Source organism: Carassius gibelio, chromosome A8 (assembly GCF_023724105.1).
Source record: "Carassius gibelio isolate Cgi1373 ecotype wild population from Czech Republic chromosome A8, carGib1.2-hapl.c, whole genome shotgun sequence".
Lineage (NCBI taxonomy): Eukaryota > Metazoa > Chordata > Actinopteri > Cypriniformes > Cyprinidae > Carassius > Carassius gibelio.
The window spans coordinates 24528172-24546241 of NC_068378.1; the positions used below are offsets into that span (position 1 = coordinate 24528172).

The window sequence follows — 18070 nt, forward strand, 5'->3', positions numbered from 1 at the left end:
TTCGTACTTGTAGAATTTTGTTTTGTACTTGAAGGATTTTGTTTTGTATTTGAAGGATTTTGTTTTGTACTTGAAAGATTTTAGTTTGTACTTGGAAGATATTTTTGTCATTGAAGACATAAGTTTCTTTGTTAATGTAAAACGTACTGTATTTGTTTGATAGCTACGTTTTTTATTTGCAGAACAAAATGCATTAGTTTGTGAGTGATGTTTTGTATTTGCAAACCACACTGAGTTTGTTTGTGAATCGTTGGGTGTGAGTAAAACACATTTTGTGTGTGTGTGAGGTTTTGGCATAAATCTCACTCCATAGAAATGGGACAAAATAGGGCGCAAAATTTAAAAAATAAAATCTTATGGTGATGACATCTGATGGCAGTAACTAGTTACTAGTAACTTAGTGTCACGAGTGGGGCGGGGCCAAGACCTGTGGGAACTGAGTGAGTCTGGTGGAGTAGGTGATAATACACGATAGTGATGCACGGGTCGGGTTTTTTTCCAACCCGTAGGTCTCGCTATTATGAAATTATTTGGCCTGCCCCAGCCCGCCCCGCAAAGTAACATTTCTTGATCCGCCCGACCCGCCCCGCACATCGGGGAAATCACGGAAGTTACGTTGCTACTTAGACCTTCCTATCGTAACCTTATCAATATAGGCTATAGGTAATGGTTCGTTCGTGAACAAATCTTTTAGGTGAACGAATCGTTCTCATTTACGTAATCCACTGACCATAGGCAGTAAAAGACTCATTTCTCGTTCACTGAAGTTCCTCTCTCTACAGCAGCGCGCGAGCGTGGCGCTATTAGCAACGCATGCGCAGCTCGTGAACAGCTCTGTGAACTGTTTCATCGAGTAACCCCAGAGTGCAGTCTGGACGATGGGGCGGGGCGACACTTCGAGGCGGAGCGACACGTGTCGCCCCGCCCATTTTTGTTTTCCCCGCCTTTGACATTTTCCTCCGAGCCAGCAGGGGGCAGTTTGCGTTGAAACAAACAGAACAGTGGCAACTACAGCCATAGACATCATATAAGTAGACGCCCTTTTGGCCGCTGGGCGACGAGATTTGCGGCCGCCATCTTGAACCGGTCGTACTCCTAGTTTCGTTGCGTAGCAGCAGTTAAGATGCCAGAGCACTGTGCAGCATTTTCGTGTTCTAATCGGCGGAGCATCGCAAGTACGGCTCGGGATTACTTTTCACAAGTAAGACTTAACATTACTATTGTACTATTGATTGTAGTTTGTCCTTAAATCCAGAGAATTGAGAAGGAGCAAGGATCTTTGATAGTACTGTACTGAAATCGTAGCTAGCTAACATTAGTTAGACTATGTATCTCAACTCAAGTGTTTCTCACATAACTTACTATTACTATTCAGATCAGAAAGAAGTTCGAAAAAACACATGTTAGATGCACGAAACTTACTTTTAGCGTTAGGTAACGTTAAGTGCCTAATACCAACACAATCCAATCTGAGTAACGTTACATACATTGTTCGACATAACATAACTGTTATTTGTGTTAGCGCACGTGATATCAGCAAGTAATGTATATTAAGGTTGCTTTGTTCATATTTTCTCTGTTCTTTATAGTGTATTTGAGTACTGTGTAAAGCGCTAATAAATATGCATAATTTGTATTCTTATTATAAGGTGCTGAGAGCTGCAGAGAGGGTGATCCGCCAAGCTTCAGCAATACAAGCTCCTCTGGTGTCAACAGTCACAGAAGAGAGAGAGTGTGTGTGTGTGTGTGTGTGAGAGAGAGAGAGAGAGAGAGAGAGAGAGAGAGAGAGAGAGAGAGAACCAGTGTATATGTCACAAATTATAATAAATTGTTTCTTCAACTTATTAAATATCTTATTTTACTGCAACTATCTGTTTCTGCTTCTTTATCATATTTATAGTGTGTGATTTATAAATATTCTACCTCACATATTTATATTTTGGGCGTCTGGTCATTTATATCTTCTATCAGAATAGAATATGTAACTGTAAAGCCTATTATGAATATTAAAATACGCCGAATCATGTGTCCTATATCATAGCTGCATGAATGACCTTTGCAGCAAAAAAATCCGCGTCAAAATCAGTTACGTATTCAGTGAGCTATGATTAATTTAATGCGCTGACAGCTCATTGCACCTGGCAAACAAGTTACACTGAGTGGAGCTGGCGACCGGTCCAAGATGGCGGCTCCACGGCTCGTTCGTGCCAATAGGCAGTAGCGTTCGATGGGGCGTCTACCTATATGATGTCTATGACTACAGCAGCAGAGTACTAACGCTATTCCGTTGATTGCTTGAGGTGAGTAAAAGTGGTTGTGTAAATATCTTATAATATGAAATGCAATGTTCGATCATTTATTTATCCATGGTACGTTCAATTTGAATAATTATTGTTAATAATTGTTATAAATTGCAAATTTTTTTTTGGATTTGTGGATTGTAACAGTACACTCTGTACATGGCTTTAGTTCATTCGATTTTACAGAGGTATGGCATCACATTTGTCAAGTTATCTGAACAGACATGCATGATTTTTGTGTGTATATTATTATTATTATTTATTATTTTTCAGGATGACATGATCAGGAGGTGGTGGTGTTCTGTTCTCCTGGACAGCTTTACTCCGCAAATGTATGTAGCTGTTTGAATGTTGCTACATGAAACATTACTCTGTACTATATCTAGCAATATACCTACCTCTTGACATTTGTTCTTTTAGAGCTCAACCACTGAGGAGAACTTCACCATTCACCATGTCTTCAGGAGGCAGAGTCCAGCAAAGCAGGTTATTTGTGCACATACATTCATTAAGAACTAATAATTACATATGTGTGTACATGCAGAGGTATTTTAGTTATTACAGCTACATAGTTGTTCAGATGTGAAATTGGTATTATGTACAAGTACTATATTGGTCAGCACTGTGGATTATTTAATATATAGCTATCAGTTAACATCAGCATCAAGGACATTTAAAAACATTTCAGCTTAATTCATTTTCAGACAGCAGCGAGTTTTTTAAATAACTTCTGTTTGCGATCTAATGTGGATTTTGTTCACCATATAAGACAGAAATATTTATATTCAATGTAAAAGATCTTCATGTGGATCATGCATACAAATATATACAAATATCTCACTAGATTATTACAATTAATGGCAAAATGAATGTGTGGAAATGTAAACTAATATATCCTACTGACACACAACAGCAAAAGATATAAATAATTGGCTTAAAACAGTTTTTTTTTCAATGTGAAAATACTAACATGCCTAATACTTCTGCACAGTACTGTATATATTAACATTTTATTAGTGTTATTATAAAAGAATGAGTATGCAGTTGTGACAACAATCTATAGAGTTTTTAATGAGAGTTTTAAAGCAAGGTTGTCTGTATTCAGTGTTTATATAATGTTTAATAACTTTTATATACATGTATAAATAAACCTATGTATGTTTTTGATTCAACAGCTTCCACTGGAAATCCTCAGGGAAGTTATTTTGTCGGCGGGTGACTCTGCATATTTGACACTTTCTCTGGTTTGCAGATGGTTTAGGGATGTGCTCCGAAGTTTTTGGGAAAGCGGCACAGTTTGCCTGGCTAGACAGTAAGATTTCCCCGTTTAATGCTCATTCTCCAATTGAATTTTGTAGTAGAAGGCTGTTAAACTTTTTTTGTATTATTATTATTATCTTTCATGTATTTTGTCTTTACACTATAAGTTGTGGCCAACTGGAAGAATTGTCCTCCTGTCTCCTGACCGGAACGAGTTCAGACGGATGTACAGCATCAGGGAATGCTTGCAGTGCAGAGCCTTTTCAAGTTTAACCCACCAGGGTACAGGGAAGAGGCCGGTGTGGTGATCTTCTGGGCTTTTGTTTACACAGGATTTTGTTCCAAGGACTGTTTTTTTTGTTTTGTTTTGTTTTTGTTTTTTTGCGGCATGAAACACATTTGTGTGTTAAATTCATTGAAGGGAAATAGAGAATGGACTGAGATCAACTGGTTTTGATGTATTAATTGATGTCATTTAAAGTTAAACTTTGCAGTGTATAATGTTTTAATAAAAAAGCTATGGAAAACACGTGCATGACAACAGGTTTCAGTCATTTACATCAGTCTATCATTCTTTAAGGTTTCTCATATTTGATGATAACATAATTTGCTATGCATTGCTCATAATGGATTCTTAATTTAGTTGTGACAGGATTGTGAGGATTAATGAGGTGTTCAGTAGTGCAGTTCAGAAAACAAATAACAGAAAGTAACAAGTGTTTTTGGGCAAGTTCTTTAGAACCTGTATAGTATATATATATATATATAATTTGAATATATAAATCAAGGTACTCCTACTACTCCATAACTATCTACATAACCGCATAATATTGCCGTGTCATTTTCAAACCAGCGAGTAATGCCGAGGTAGCGTCTACACTACAGCCATTGAGGGAGTAGACCATTTATTTCTATTCTGTTCGTCGTAATCCAAAACTCTTTGTATTTATACGGGATGTTGTGGAAATGCAACAATAAATGCAAAAACATTTATACACAACATTTATATTCACTTTTTAATTTATATTAAAAGTTTATTCATCTGAGTGTCTACTTCCGCATTCCAATCCTGCTAATAGCGTCATAATTCTCTATACCAATAAGCTGTAAAATCGTCACTCATCTGTACACCAATAAGCTCATCTTAATCATAAACCAATAACCGCTGAGGTGTGTCGCCCCGCCCCATCGTCCAGACTGCACTCTGGGATACTTGGTTTCATCCAGTTACTCAAGTTCGTGAATGAAATTAATGAGTATACAGGGCCAGTCGGCCAAGCATGTAAATCTCGATCAGCAATCAGCAGATACAAAACGTAGTCATTGGTGCACAGATGCTTGTTTTCATATTTGCAATACAGAACATAACTCCACGTTTAATCCCTGATAAAACCTTGTGCTTTGTTCATCTGAACAATTTATTTCGACATGGAAAGCAGTTCGGAATGGAAATATTGATATTTTATTTGTTAACAACATACTTTTCGTACCTTAAAATCAGTAAATGTTATTCAATTAGAGAACTAAGCCAATATTGTGCTGGCGGTGTCATTTGATTTGAATGGGAACTTCAGATTGTGAATCATTTGAGTCAGTTCGGGAGTTCAGAGCGTGATTCATTTGAGTCAGTTTGGGAGTTCAAAGCGGGTTTGCAAATCATTTGAGTCATTTTGGGAATTCAGAGTATGGAGCTTGAATCATTTGAACCAGTTTGGGAGTTCGGAGCGGGATCGCAAATAATTTGAGTCAGTTCGGGTGTTCGGAGCGGTTTCGCTAATCATTTGACTCAGTTCGGGAGTTCAGAGCGGGTTCGCGAATCATTTGAGTCAGTTTGGGGTTCGCGAATCATTTCAGTCAGTTTGGGAGTTCTATACGAGATCACAAATCATTTGAGTCAGTTTGGGGATCGCAAATCATTTGAATCAGTTCGAGAGTTCGGAGCGGGTTTGCGAATCATTTGAGTCAGTTTGGGAGTTCGTAGCGGGATCACGAATCATTTGAATCAGTTCGGGAGTTCAAAGCGGGTTCGCTAATCATTTGAGTCAGTTTGGGGATCGCAAATCATTTGAATCAGCTCGGGAGTTTGGAGCAGGATCGCAAATCATTTGAGTCAGTTCGGGAGTTCGAAGAGGGTTCGCGAATCATTAGAGTCAGTTTGGGGATCGCAAATCATTTGAATCAGTTCGGGAGTTTGTAGCGGGTTCGAGAATCATTTGAGTCAGTTCAGGAGTTCAAAGCGGGGTCGCAAATCATTTGAGTCAGTTCGGGAGTTCAAAGCGGGTTCGCGAATCATTTGAGTCAGTTTGGGGATCACGAATAATTTGAATCAGTTTGGGAGTTCAAAGTGGGTTCACGAAATCATTTGAGTCAGTTTGGGGAACGCAAATCATTTGAAGCAGCTCGGGAGTTCAAAGTGGGATCGCGAATCATTTGAATCAGTTCGGGAGTTCGTAGCGGGTCCACGAATCATTTGAATCAGTTCGGGAGTTCAAAGCGGGTTCGCGAATCATTTGAGTCAGTTTGGGAGTTCGGAGCGTGAATCATTTGAGTCAGTTCAAGACTTCTGAGCTGGTTCGCGAATCATTTGAGTCAGTTTGGGAGTTCAAAGGGGGTTCGCGAAACATTTGAGTAAGTTTGGGGATCACAAATGATTTGAATCCGTTCGGGAGTTCAAAGTGGGTTCGCGAAATCATTTGAGTCAGTTTGGGGAACACAAATCATTTGAAGCAGCTCGGGAGTTCAGAGCGGGATCGGGAATCATTTGAATCAGTTCGGGAGTTCGTAGCGGGTTCGCGAATCATCTGAGTCAGTTCGGGAGTTCAAAGCGGATTCGTGAATCATTTGAGTCATTTCGGGAGTTCGGAGCTGGTTCGCAAATCATTTGAGTCAGTTTGGAAGTTTGGAGCAGGTTCGCGAATCATTTGAGTCAGTTTGGTGTTCGCGAATCATTTGAGTCAGTTTTCATAGCTGTATATGGATAGGCATTTTTAAAGGGGGGGTGAAATGCTCGTTTTCGCTCAATATCCTGTTAATCTTGAGTACCTATAGAGTAGTACTGCATCCTTCATAACTCCAAAAAGTCTTTAGTTTTATTATATTCATAAGAGAAAGATAGTCTGTACCGATTTTTTCCCGGAAAACACGACTGGCTGGAGGCGTGACGTGTGGGCGGAGCTAAAGAATCACGAGCGCCAGTAGGCTTTTGCGTTGAGAGCATGTGGAAGCTGTGACATTACCGTGAAGGAAAAACCATCATCCAAAACAAACCATGGCTTACAGTCAGATTCAGCCGTTTATTTATGATCCAGAATCAGATCCCGAGGCTGAAACTGAACGAGAGCAGCAGCAGCAACGACTCACTCCGAGCAGGGCTCGAACCCGGGTCTCCGGCATGGGAGGGGACGCACTAACAAGGAGGCAGAAATATTTTAAGCAGTTTTACTCACCGCCTGCGGTTCCAACACACGATCGTGACCCTTTTTCGTTGGGATTGCATCATCCTTAAGAAATAAACGATACGCAAATCCGTCGTCAAACTGGGCCTTGTTTGTAAAATAAGCATCTTCGAAATGCAGGGAACAAACAAAAACACTTGCACAACTCCGTTGATGCTCTGTAAAATTAAACTCCATCCACTGGTCCCTTAATGCTGTTTTTTTTTTGGTAATCTGTGCAGGGTTGTCTTGCCCTGGCAACCAAAAACACACTTCTTTTGTGACTTTTCGCGACGCTCTCGCTCTGATCATGAAATGTCTGTGCTCAGCCTCGATATACGGGAGTGCGCGCTCTTCCGGCAGAAGTTCCCTTAGGACCCATATAAGGAAATTCCGCTATATCTAACGTCACACAGAGCCATATTCGAAAAAAAAAATTCCGAAACTTGTGACAAAGGAGTGTTTTGGGAACAAAAATACTCCTTCAAACGTACAACTTAATTTTTGAAACTTTGTCCATGTTTAGCATGGGAATCCAACTCTTTAACAGTGTAAAAAACTCAGTATGCATGAAATAGCATTTCACCCCCCCTTTAACTAATTTATATGTGAACTCGTGTTTTTGTTTTAATGATGTGCCTTTTAACAGTATCAAGTATATTCAAAAACGAAACAAATCTAGGCTAATGTAAAATTACATGATGAAGTCAAACTAGTGCGCGTGTGCATTTTGAGTGCATTCTTTCACTGCGGTGTATTCAAATGCATTTATGAATACATGTGAATGATCACAAAATTCAAGATATGGGGGTTAGAAAATGTATATACTGTATTTATATCATTTTGTGTAGTTAATCAATATCAAAAGAAGAGTGCCATTTCAGTTTTTCTCCAAAAATCAGGATGATTAAAATGTGATTTGAGCTGCTGCAAGAGCTTTTGAAGCACAGCAGCTGTGGTCAAAGAGTTATCGTGTGTTCTGATTGGTGGATGATGATGATGAGTGGATAAAGACTAGAGCAATCAAGTAGTGAGAGAGTGATCTGCTCACCTGGTTATGTTCGTGATTCGACCGTAACTGCGAAGTGTACTTCACAGGGTACTCCTTTCAGAAGGGAGCTAACATGTTCAGTTCAAAGGGCACTGCGAACGGCGATAAGGATAATCGATTCATCACTTCACAGCCACAGGAAGCAGAGAAGGAAAATCTCTTAACTATCATTGCGCACGGCGTCACCAGTCAGAATTAACAATAAAGCAGAGCATTTAGAAGTTTTTTTAGGCTCTGCAACTGGAGGGGTTGCAATAAATGTTGTTATTATACAAATTTGATTATTTATGAATAGTTATGGCGACGACTGTTGCATTTGCTTATTGTATTGTAGGTGAAACAAAGTAAAACCAGGGAGAAAGAGCTGATAAGCTCTGTTATTTTTTTATTAACTTCAGGAGAGTTAACTTTGAGGCTGCGCATAAGAAAGAAAGCGCACAAGATGAGACCACAACAATCTGTTGACAGTCTAAACAACACGCGTGACTATATTTATTAGAGACATAGGCTAATTTTACAATACAACGCTCTCCATTGACTTTCAATTGCTGGAAGTTGCCTCCCTGTCATTTCTGACTTATAAAAAAAAAAAGAAAAAAAAAGACACGTGTCATAATCTGAAAAACACACCCTCTAGGGGGAAAACAAACGCTCTCCATTGATTTTCGCTTGCGGGAAGTTGCCTCCTTGTTATTTCTGACTATATATATATATATATATATATATATATATATATATATATATATATATATATATATATATATATATATAAACAGAGCAATGACAATGTGTACAGTGAACAAGCTAAAAAACAGAACAACATATTTTTAAGAGTTCGAACCAAAAAGAAAACGTCAGTTTCGGTTGAAAATGTTCAAGTGTTAGCATTATAAACTAATACCAAAATATAAAATTAAATGAATAACAGAAAAATAAGGAATGTTGGACAATATATAACAGGAATATAACAGCTTGAGTGTAAATTGTTTTACAGTGTCGTCTTATATTGGTGTCCGTTAAAGGAAGACCTTTAACAAAAAAATAAAAAAATCTTTCTCCAAAAGTAATTATTAAATATGAAAAGAGACACAGCTTTGCATCATGTTCTAATCAAGATTAAGATGTTTGTTGTGTGTTCCAGAGGATTAAAACGTACAATATATATTTCCGAGTAATGATAGGCTAAATAATAAGTAATTGTAAATGTGTAAAGTTGCATAAGCAAATTACTTAGTGTCATATATAAATATAATCTATAGAATTTGTGCTCTGCATTTAACCTATCCAAGTGCGCACATACAAAACAAGTTCTGCATGCTAATTTTAATATTAATAATAATATTAATAATGCATACTAACTATACTGTGTACAAAGCGAAATAGACTAGGCCTACGTAAAAAATAGCTTTTTTTTCGAATTGCATTAAGCAGAAACTTGGTGGCCTAATTTTACTAGCGCTGAAAAAGTAGTCATGGGGTGCCGCCCTGTGGAAATCTGAGACTGCGTAAACTCTTACCTGCTGCTGGTAATCCATAAACCGGGTTAACGATGCCGTGGTTAGCTCCATGGTCACTTCAAAGGAAGATTAACGAGGTCAGTTTGGGCACAAACAATGTACATATCGGTTATGAGAAAACATTTTGTCTTAACTTACCTCGTAGTCATTCTCTCCATTTTGCTAACGGAGTGAGAACTTAAAAAAGAGTTCGGAAAAAGTTGGCAAGATATTCACAGATTCGACTTTTCCGGATCAATAACTCGCGAGCAAAATGTTTCTACTACAAAATTGAAGCCTCTTTTATTTCGTACTGATGTAGAAAACGGGTTACGAGCGAGTTTTCTTCAAAACAAGCTTTTCTCCGCTGTGTACAAAATATGCACTGTCTGAGAGGAAAGTCCGAAGGGACCGTCTGCAAAGTGCAAAATGCGAAAAATGTTACTAATAAAATAGTGAATATCATCAAAGTAACACACTGTAGAGTCACCAAATTCAGTTTACACATCACTGCTCTCCCGCTGTTTATACGACAACAGTTGTTTTTGAAAATAATTGCTTTTACACATTTTGTGATATATATATTTTTTGTATTATGAAAAATAGTCACTAGCTGGGTTTCCATAACCCTGCTTTTATGTACATTTTAAATTATCGCATCAGAACCGAGTGATGGAAACATAAAATGCCTTAATTTTTAACTTGACTTAAGTTTTTATGCTCACTTGAAGTGGTTTTGACTTGAGCGAAAAAGGGTTCATGTGAATAATGGGAGATGGAAATGCATTTTGCAAAAAAAAAAAAATTCCTCCAAGCGCATTGAAAATGTCATGGACGGTAAATCCCAACCAGCGGACCGATCTCATTCCATAGCATCTGAAATGTTGTTATATGGTCATTCGGAAATGCCTGAGCAAAGTTTGTCATCAAAGTATTTCTGTATAATTGCCTCTTAGCACTTTCGAACAACTGCGTTCCCAAACAGCAGCATCCACCTCCGAAAGCAATGACCACATATATTTGTATTTATTTGTATTTAGAATCGCTCATTCTGAGGTTCACAATTGGATTTGAGAAAACAGTGTGTTACAGTAAATCTATTAACTAATTTTCATAATAAAAAAATCATAGAAAATGTGCAAAAGCAACTACTTTCGAAAGAACCTGTAGAATAACCAGCAGGAGAGCAGTGATGTGTAAACTGAATTTGGTGACACTACAGTGTGTTACTGTGAAGTTATTGACTATTTTATTAGTAACATTATAGTTATGAACTTTGCAGACGGTCCCTTCGGACTTGTCTCTAATATGCCAGAGGATTGAGATCATTGTATTTTTATACAGAGAGGAGGAAAGCTCGTTTTATTTTATTTTTTTATTTTTTAGTACATTGGGGGTGGGGGGAAATTCCGATTTAGTCTTGTAGGTTTCTGTGTTTTATTTTTGACATGTGTTCATTATTTATCTATATTATTTGTTATCATGTTTACGAACTGTGACATTTTAGTGTAGTTCATAGTTGATAGCGAACACAGTGAATATAAGTTAATACAGTTAACACACTCAGTAGAATAGGAGAAACTGAGGAAGTTTAAACATCTGGAAAAGCAGTTGTAAATGGAAAAAAACCTGGGCTGCAATGGTAAAAACAAAAAACAAACAAAAAAACTCCTAGATCTCTCATCTTTCATCCTAAATCCATCATTTATTTTAATTATTATATTGAATTTATGACTGAACAATGGTTATACAGAAAGTTCACTGTTGGTTGTTTCATTTGTTAAAATAAGTAAATCAACAAAAGGGTTTATCTTTTATTTTATTTATGTTGTGGTTTATCCTGAATGTTTTAATGTTAAGTATGATAACATAGTTTTTTTTTTTTAATATCTTACAAAAATGTAAGATATATTTTTTTCATTTTTAGGTTTTTATCAGCTTAAGCTGTTCAATTCCAGATTTTTTTATTGTAATATTTATATTTAAGTGTACGGTATTTATAGAATTTTATTTTTTGATTAATTCTTATTTATTTTTAACATTTTGTATTGTCTTAAACTGTCCATGTTTTTAATTATTATAATTTTTTAAATAAAATCTGTATATGTAATTTGTTTAGATGGATTGCCATTTTGTTGTCTATTAGATGTATTTATGTAGGCATTTATTAGCTGTCTATTTGATGACTATGCTTGGGCTATGAGTAGACATCTATACAATTTTCACTGACAGCCTAAAGTGAGCCTGGTTTTTGCCTAGATGTCTGGGCTGATGGTATTTTAAACGCAAAATTGCTTTCTGGGTAATACAACATTTAGTCAGAAACGCAAGTAAATTACATATTTACGTATTTTGTACATGTTTGCTTTCAGAATCGTAGAAGAATCATAGCTTAAAAATACATAGGCTAACATATCTGGGATCTAACTATACTAGTACTGTTTCTGATATTACATTTTTTTCTGCAATACTCAAGGGTCCCCCTCGAAACACAGATAGTTTGGGCTAGTTTTGAGTAGCAATTGGGCAGATTTTGTTGTGAAACATGGCAACCCTTGCCATCAAGCATGTAACTATATTATTGCTAACATAGCGAGACTCCTTGAAAAATACAATTGTGTAGTGTGTATAACAGAGAAAATAATCACTTAATCCAACGGATAAGTCAATAGACCAAAGCACTGTGAGGAAAGGGAGGGCGAGACTCAAAATATTCCTGCCCCCACCCCGGGATATCCGCCTATGGACAGTAATCATCATGTGATTGTTATTTCGTAAATGACTCCCCTCATACATAGCCTAAGTGGGGAGGTCAACAATAGGCCATTGCTCAGTCTACACAGGCCTGCATTGTATATAAAAATACATTGTATTATGAGCGCCTTGCACAAGAGCAATTTGAAATTTCAGTTTAGTTGAGTGTGGGTTTCATACAGAGTTGCTAGCGGGACATGCTGATATATTTATATGAGGAAAACCTTGTATTTGTGTTTCACAGAGAAGCTACTGCAAACTATGCTTATGAGACATTTTCAGTATTCAGGATTTCACGTTTATATATCCTTGAAAAGTTTTTGCATTCTTTTGATTATTTTTCACGACATGCTATAAATTGTCACAATTGTGAACATGTTTATCATCATTTGGCTAATTGTGACAACTAGCTCCTATAGTCTCCTCTCCATTGTTTGATTAACATACATACAGAACTATGGTATTTAGACATCCACATGAAAATATGGTTCTGTCATAGTTTTGGTACTTTATTGTTAGTGTGGTGTCTCTCCTGTGGTTCTGGCAGTCTGTATCTCAGTAGCAGGCCGCTTCAGTCCATCTGTCTCATCTGTGAGCAGCCAATGCACACACTTGCACCCCATCGTGTTATCAGCTCTTCCCACTGTATTTAACTGGATTTATTAGTAAGTCATACCCAGATTTTCATTACATTACATTGAGGAGGATGAAACGACATCAGCTGTGTTTCTTCAAAACCTTCATATCTGAGTGAGAAGACAGGATTTCCCTCAGAGAATGAACAAAGAGCTCTTCTAGGATGAAGAGAAAGGGTAGAGGAGGAAGATAAGAAAGAAAGACACCCGAAGCAAGACTAGGCTAAATATCCGTGTGGTACGAGCCAGAGGAGAAGGAAAGAGGAGCCATGTGGCAAGTTAGTTGTTCTTTAAATCCTAAAGTACTCCCAGACGGGGTCCCTGCATGGGTGACCATGAAGAAAGAACTGGTTGGAGGAGTCAAAGGGAAGAGAAAGATGTTCTCGTTTTCTTTACGATGTCGGATTGGAGTTATCAGAGGAAGGGTTAAAGGTAAGATACAGTATAAGAGAATGTGAATAAGGTGTGAGTGTGTGGTTATGTTTGTACTGGTGTACCTCATGAACAGTCATGCTGAAGGTATGTGTGTAATTTTTCTTTTTTTTTTTTTCTTGACTGGGTGTCTGAGAAATGAATGCAAGATCTGTTGTCCTATGTCCTATGAGATGTCAGCTGAAGTGACCTGAAAAACAAGTGTTCAGCCACATGGGGGCTGTATAGTTTCAAATGACTTCAAATAATCTGCTGTCCTTAACAGTGAACCCACTCAGTATTTATTAATTTCACCGCATTAAATTACATATTATCAGTTAATTCGAATTTTTATGAATAATTTAACACTTAAAAAAGTGATATATTTCTTAGAAATAAATTCACGCTGGTTAGATGTAGTACTATCATGATATGTGCTTATAAACTGAAATTTAAACTACCAGTCAAAATCTTAATATTTTGAAATGTCTTTAGTCTCTTATGCTCACCGAGCAAAATACAGTAAAAATAGTATTATTGTGAAATATTATAATTGAAAAGACCAAGGTTTTCTCTTTGAATATTTTAGTAATATTTCAGCCTATTTCTTAGCAAAACAATTATTATATTATCTTATCACATTAAAAGGATTTCTGAAGTATCATGTGACACTAAAGACTGGAGTAATGGTGCTGAAAATGCATCTTCGCAGCTATTAAACTGTCAGTGTGGTGTATTGACTGTAAATTATGAGTTGTGTGTCATCTGTTGCTGGGGAGGGGCCTTGTTGGGGCTGTTACAGTATACTAAAGAAGAATTTGTGGTGCATTGTGTGTTGATGGGTTAGACAGGGGTTCATCTCAGGCACATAAGGCTGTGAAGACAAAACTCTAGTAGTGGGTAAAATACCCCCCACCGACCCCTTGAAATGTAATCTGAGAGCAGATTTGCACAGACTTGCTCTTAGTTTGTCCCTTTAAATGCTATAAAGTGTATGGCTTTCAGTCTGTGCATTAAATATTAAAAGCCAGTTTTAACAAGATTACAACTTGAGAAATAGATGCATATATTTGATTTTAAAATGCACAAATTGCTGTTTATGTAAGGGGTAATGTTCTGTCATTATCTCTTAATTAAAATCTGACAAGGAGGAACAGGATCTTTCATCCTTTATTTCGTGGTAGCAAAATGTTTATGAAATATACATTTTATTATTGGTGCTAGTGAGGCCAGCAGGGGGTGCTCACCCTGTTGTCTGTGTGGGTCCTAGCGCCCCAGTGTAGTGAAGGGGACACTATACTGTCAACAAGCACCGTCCTTCGGATGAGACGTTAAACCGAGGTCCTGACTCTCTGTGGTCATTAAAAATCCCAGGATGTCTTTCGTAAAAGAGTAGAGGTGTGACCTCGGCATCCTGGCTAAATTCGCCCATTGGCCTCTGACCATCATGGCCTCCTAACAATCCCCATATCTGCTGATTGGCTTCATCACTCTGTCTCCTCTCCACCAGTAAGCTGGTGTGTGGTGGGCGTTCTGGCGCACTATGGCTGCCGTCGCATCATCCAGGTGGATGCTGCACACTGGTGGTGGATGAGGAGATACCCCCTGACTATGTAAAGCGCTTTGAGTGCCTAGAAAAGCGCTATATAAATGTAATGAATTATTATTATTATTATGTAATAAGAAAGAGAGCACATATGTGACAACATTCAATTATAAGTCATTATATTAAACTATTTAACATGAATGCCACCTTTGTCCAATCAGAATCAAGCGTTCCAGATAGTTGCGCAGGAAGTCATAATATTCACAATAAATATTATATTTTTGCAAACCATGGTACTAGCATTTTTCATGGTAATAACATGGAAGTACAAAGGAGTAAAAAAAGTAAAAATACCTTGATGTTGTGATGGTATCAGATAGTACTTTGATCTATATCAGTGATCCTCAAATCTGGCTCGCGAGATCCAGTTTCCTGCAGAGTTTAGTTCCGACTCCAATTAAACACACCTGCCTGTGATTTTCTAATGATCCTGAAGACAATGATTAGCAAACTCATGCGTGTTTGATTAGGGTTAGAGCTAAACTTCGCAGGAAAGTGGATCTCGTGAGCCAGATTTGAGGATCACTGATCTATATCATAGCACTAAAATTAATGGACCATGGTGTCACCATACTATTAGATGAAATGCTATAAATAATATAGTACAGTAGATAAGTCATATTTTAATATGCTATGCATCTATGTTCTATTTATTATATATTATAGATCAGTACCATGCTATTACAATCTGGTGCATCATTTTGATTTATTTTCTGATGACTGTGATTTGATGGTAATGAAACTACATTTACCAGGGCTGTTTCACACTAGATTATTACTTGGCTGTAAAATGTCTCTTCTGCTTACCAAAGCTGCGTTTATTTGATTATAAAGACAGTAAAAATTTTAAATTTGGGAAATATTATTGCAATTTGAAATAAATGTTTTCTATTTTAATATACTTTAATATGTAATTTATTTCTGTGATGCAAAACTGAATTTATTATTTATTCAGCATCATTCCAGTCTTCACTGTCACATAGCCTTTCAAAATAATTCTAACATGCTGATTTGGTCATCAAAAAGAATCAGTTAAAATATCATGCTGCTTAATGTTTTTGTGGAAAGTGAGATTTTTTTCTGGATTCTTTAAAAACATGAACCATGGTACAATTTTGCAAAGGCTGTTTCACACTAAATGCTCAGCTGCCAAATGAAGGGAAACGGGGCATGTGAGAGGGAGACAGACAGGGAGGAGGAAGTGTGCGTGTGTGAGGGGGCTGAGAGAGTAGTGAGGGGTTTGGCTGTGTGTGTGTGTGTGTGTGTGTGTGTTTAATATATTCATCTACATTTGCCTGCCAGTAGGAAGATACTCTCAGGCACAGAGTGCAAGACTGTGTGTGTGAACGAAGATGATTAATAGGCCAGTGCAGGAAGGAAGAGTGCATGTGAATGACGAGAAGCTCAAGAAGTGAGGGAGGAGTTGCAGAAAGGAGGGAGGAGAGGAGAGAAGGAGTGAGTGTGATTTCTGTCCGGGTCTGATCTCGGTGAAGCACTGGAGCGTTAAGATACATTCCCATACTGCAGCACTGTCATCGCTGGATAAACTACCATCTGCTTCGACTCAGGAATGAATCTGTGCGAGCGGATCACACGTGTTTTATGGATGACTGACTGAAGACTAGTTGCATGTGCGGAGGAAACCACGTTATGCTGTTTGGAAAGATCAAACTGGAGTGGCACTGGAATGTCTCAGGAATTGTCTAGTTCCAGCTATGCAACACCTTTTCAGTCGCTCATTCATGCATCACACTCTGACATTATATTTAATCTGCATGAATTAATGTAAAAACCTGGAATTCTATATGATTTGTGTAGTCTGCCAGTATGGATTGAACATCATCTGTGCAACAGGATCAGCTATAGATAAACCCAGCCGAGCTCGCTGAATGGATTCATCTAGTCTGCTTTATTCTTTCTCTAAGGCATCCTAACTGAGGTTACACATGTAATGTAGCTTAACTGGAAAGGTTAAGATGTGTACTTTAACAAATGGTTTGGTCTATTTAGCTAGTTCCTAAACTGATGTGAGGCAGAATGGAATTGTGATATTCCCATGATGCTGTGTGGTTTGAGGAGAGAAGGTCGCAACAACAGTGGTGAGTCATGTTGATCATTTTTACACATTCGGTCCTTTCTTTTTCACTTTTTCTGTCATATGCATTATGTTAGGGTTGGCAAGATTTTTTAGTGTCTTTAAAATAGTCTCTTCTGCTCACCAATGATGCATTTTACCGATCAAAAATACAGAAAAAAATGTATATCATGAAATATTATCACAATTTAAAATAACAGATGTGTAAATGTTAAGGAATTACAGAAATGTAATTCATTCCTGTGATCAAAGCTGATTTTTTTTATCATCATTACTCTTCAGTGTCACATGATCCTTCAGAAATCATTCTGCTCTGGAAACATTTCTTCTTATTATCCATTTTTGAAAACATTTGTGCTGCTTTATATTTCTGGGGAAACTTTTTCACTTTTTTCAAGATTCTTTGATATTAGAAAGTTCAAATGATCAGCATTTATTTGAAATATAAATATTTTGTAGCATTTTAAACATCTTTACTGTCACTTTGGGTTGATATAATGTGTCCTTGGTGGAAAAAAGTATTAATTAAATGTATTAATTTCTAATGTGTGGACCCGGGCCCTGTGACTAATATGGTCCACTCTGTTCGTCTATGAAACTGTCTACCTATTGGGCCAGGGGAAAGAACATTTTGTCAAGGGCCATGTGTTTTTTAGCTCCAGTCCTGCTGGTAAATGGAAAAGCCAGTTGAGAGCTGAGCGAGGCATGATAACTGGAGCCACTGTGGCCTCTATAAATAAAAGCCCAGGTCTGAAAATAGGCCCTGAGCTTCCATTTGCATTGTTAGAACATCATCCGTATAACCTACATCAGGATTTGTGTCAACACAACTAGAGCTGTCGGAGTGCTGTGCTCCAAATTAGTTTCAGAGTTTTAATAGACTTGGAAAAGGAGTTATCATGACCTATAGTGACAGTTTTACTCTCTTGTGACTTTCAGAGAAGCTGCTGTGTGTGAGAGTTACATAATAATTATGTAACAATTACTGAATACTCATAGATGGGCTGTTTGTTGAGTGTTAAAGCAGT

At 37.5% G+C, this 18070-nt stretch overlaps 2 protein-coding genes across 3 annotated transcripts in view; one reads left to right on the plus strand and one right to left on the minus strand.

The window, feature by feature from the left end:
* Positions 1–9950, minus strand: part of LOC128018974 (protein SSUH2 homolog) — a 29487-nt gene extending 19537 nt beyond the window's left edge. The window contains exons 1-2 of the mRNA XM_052604906.1: positions 9701–9950; positions 9563–9618 (exon numbers count right to left, since the gene is read on the minus strand). Coding sequence (XP_052460866.1) covers positions 9563–9618; positions 9701–9720 — 76 coding nt within the window. The 5' untranslated portion in view covers positions 9721–9950. The remainder of the gene's footprint in view (positions 1–9562; positions 9619–9700) is intronic.
* Positions 9951–12907: 2957 nt separating this feature from the next.
* grip2a (glutamate receptor interacting protein 2a) overlaps positions 12908–18070 on the plus strand; it is a 32497-nt gene continuing 27334 nt past the window's right edge. Inside the window, exon 1 of one of the 2 annotated variants that reach the window (XM_052604912.1) lies at positions 12908–13362. In XM_052604912.1, the coding sequence (XP_052460872.1) occupies positions 13200–13362 (163 nt within the window). In that variant the 5' untranslated portion in view covers positions 12908–13199. The remainder of the gene's footprint in view (positions 13363–18070) is intronic. The other variant, XM_052604913.1, reaches the window with a different exon arrangement.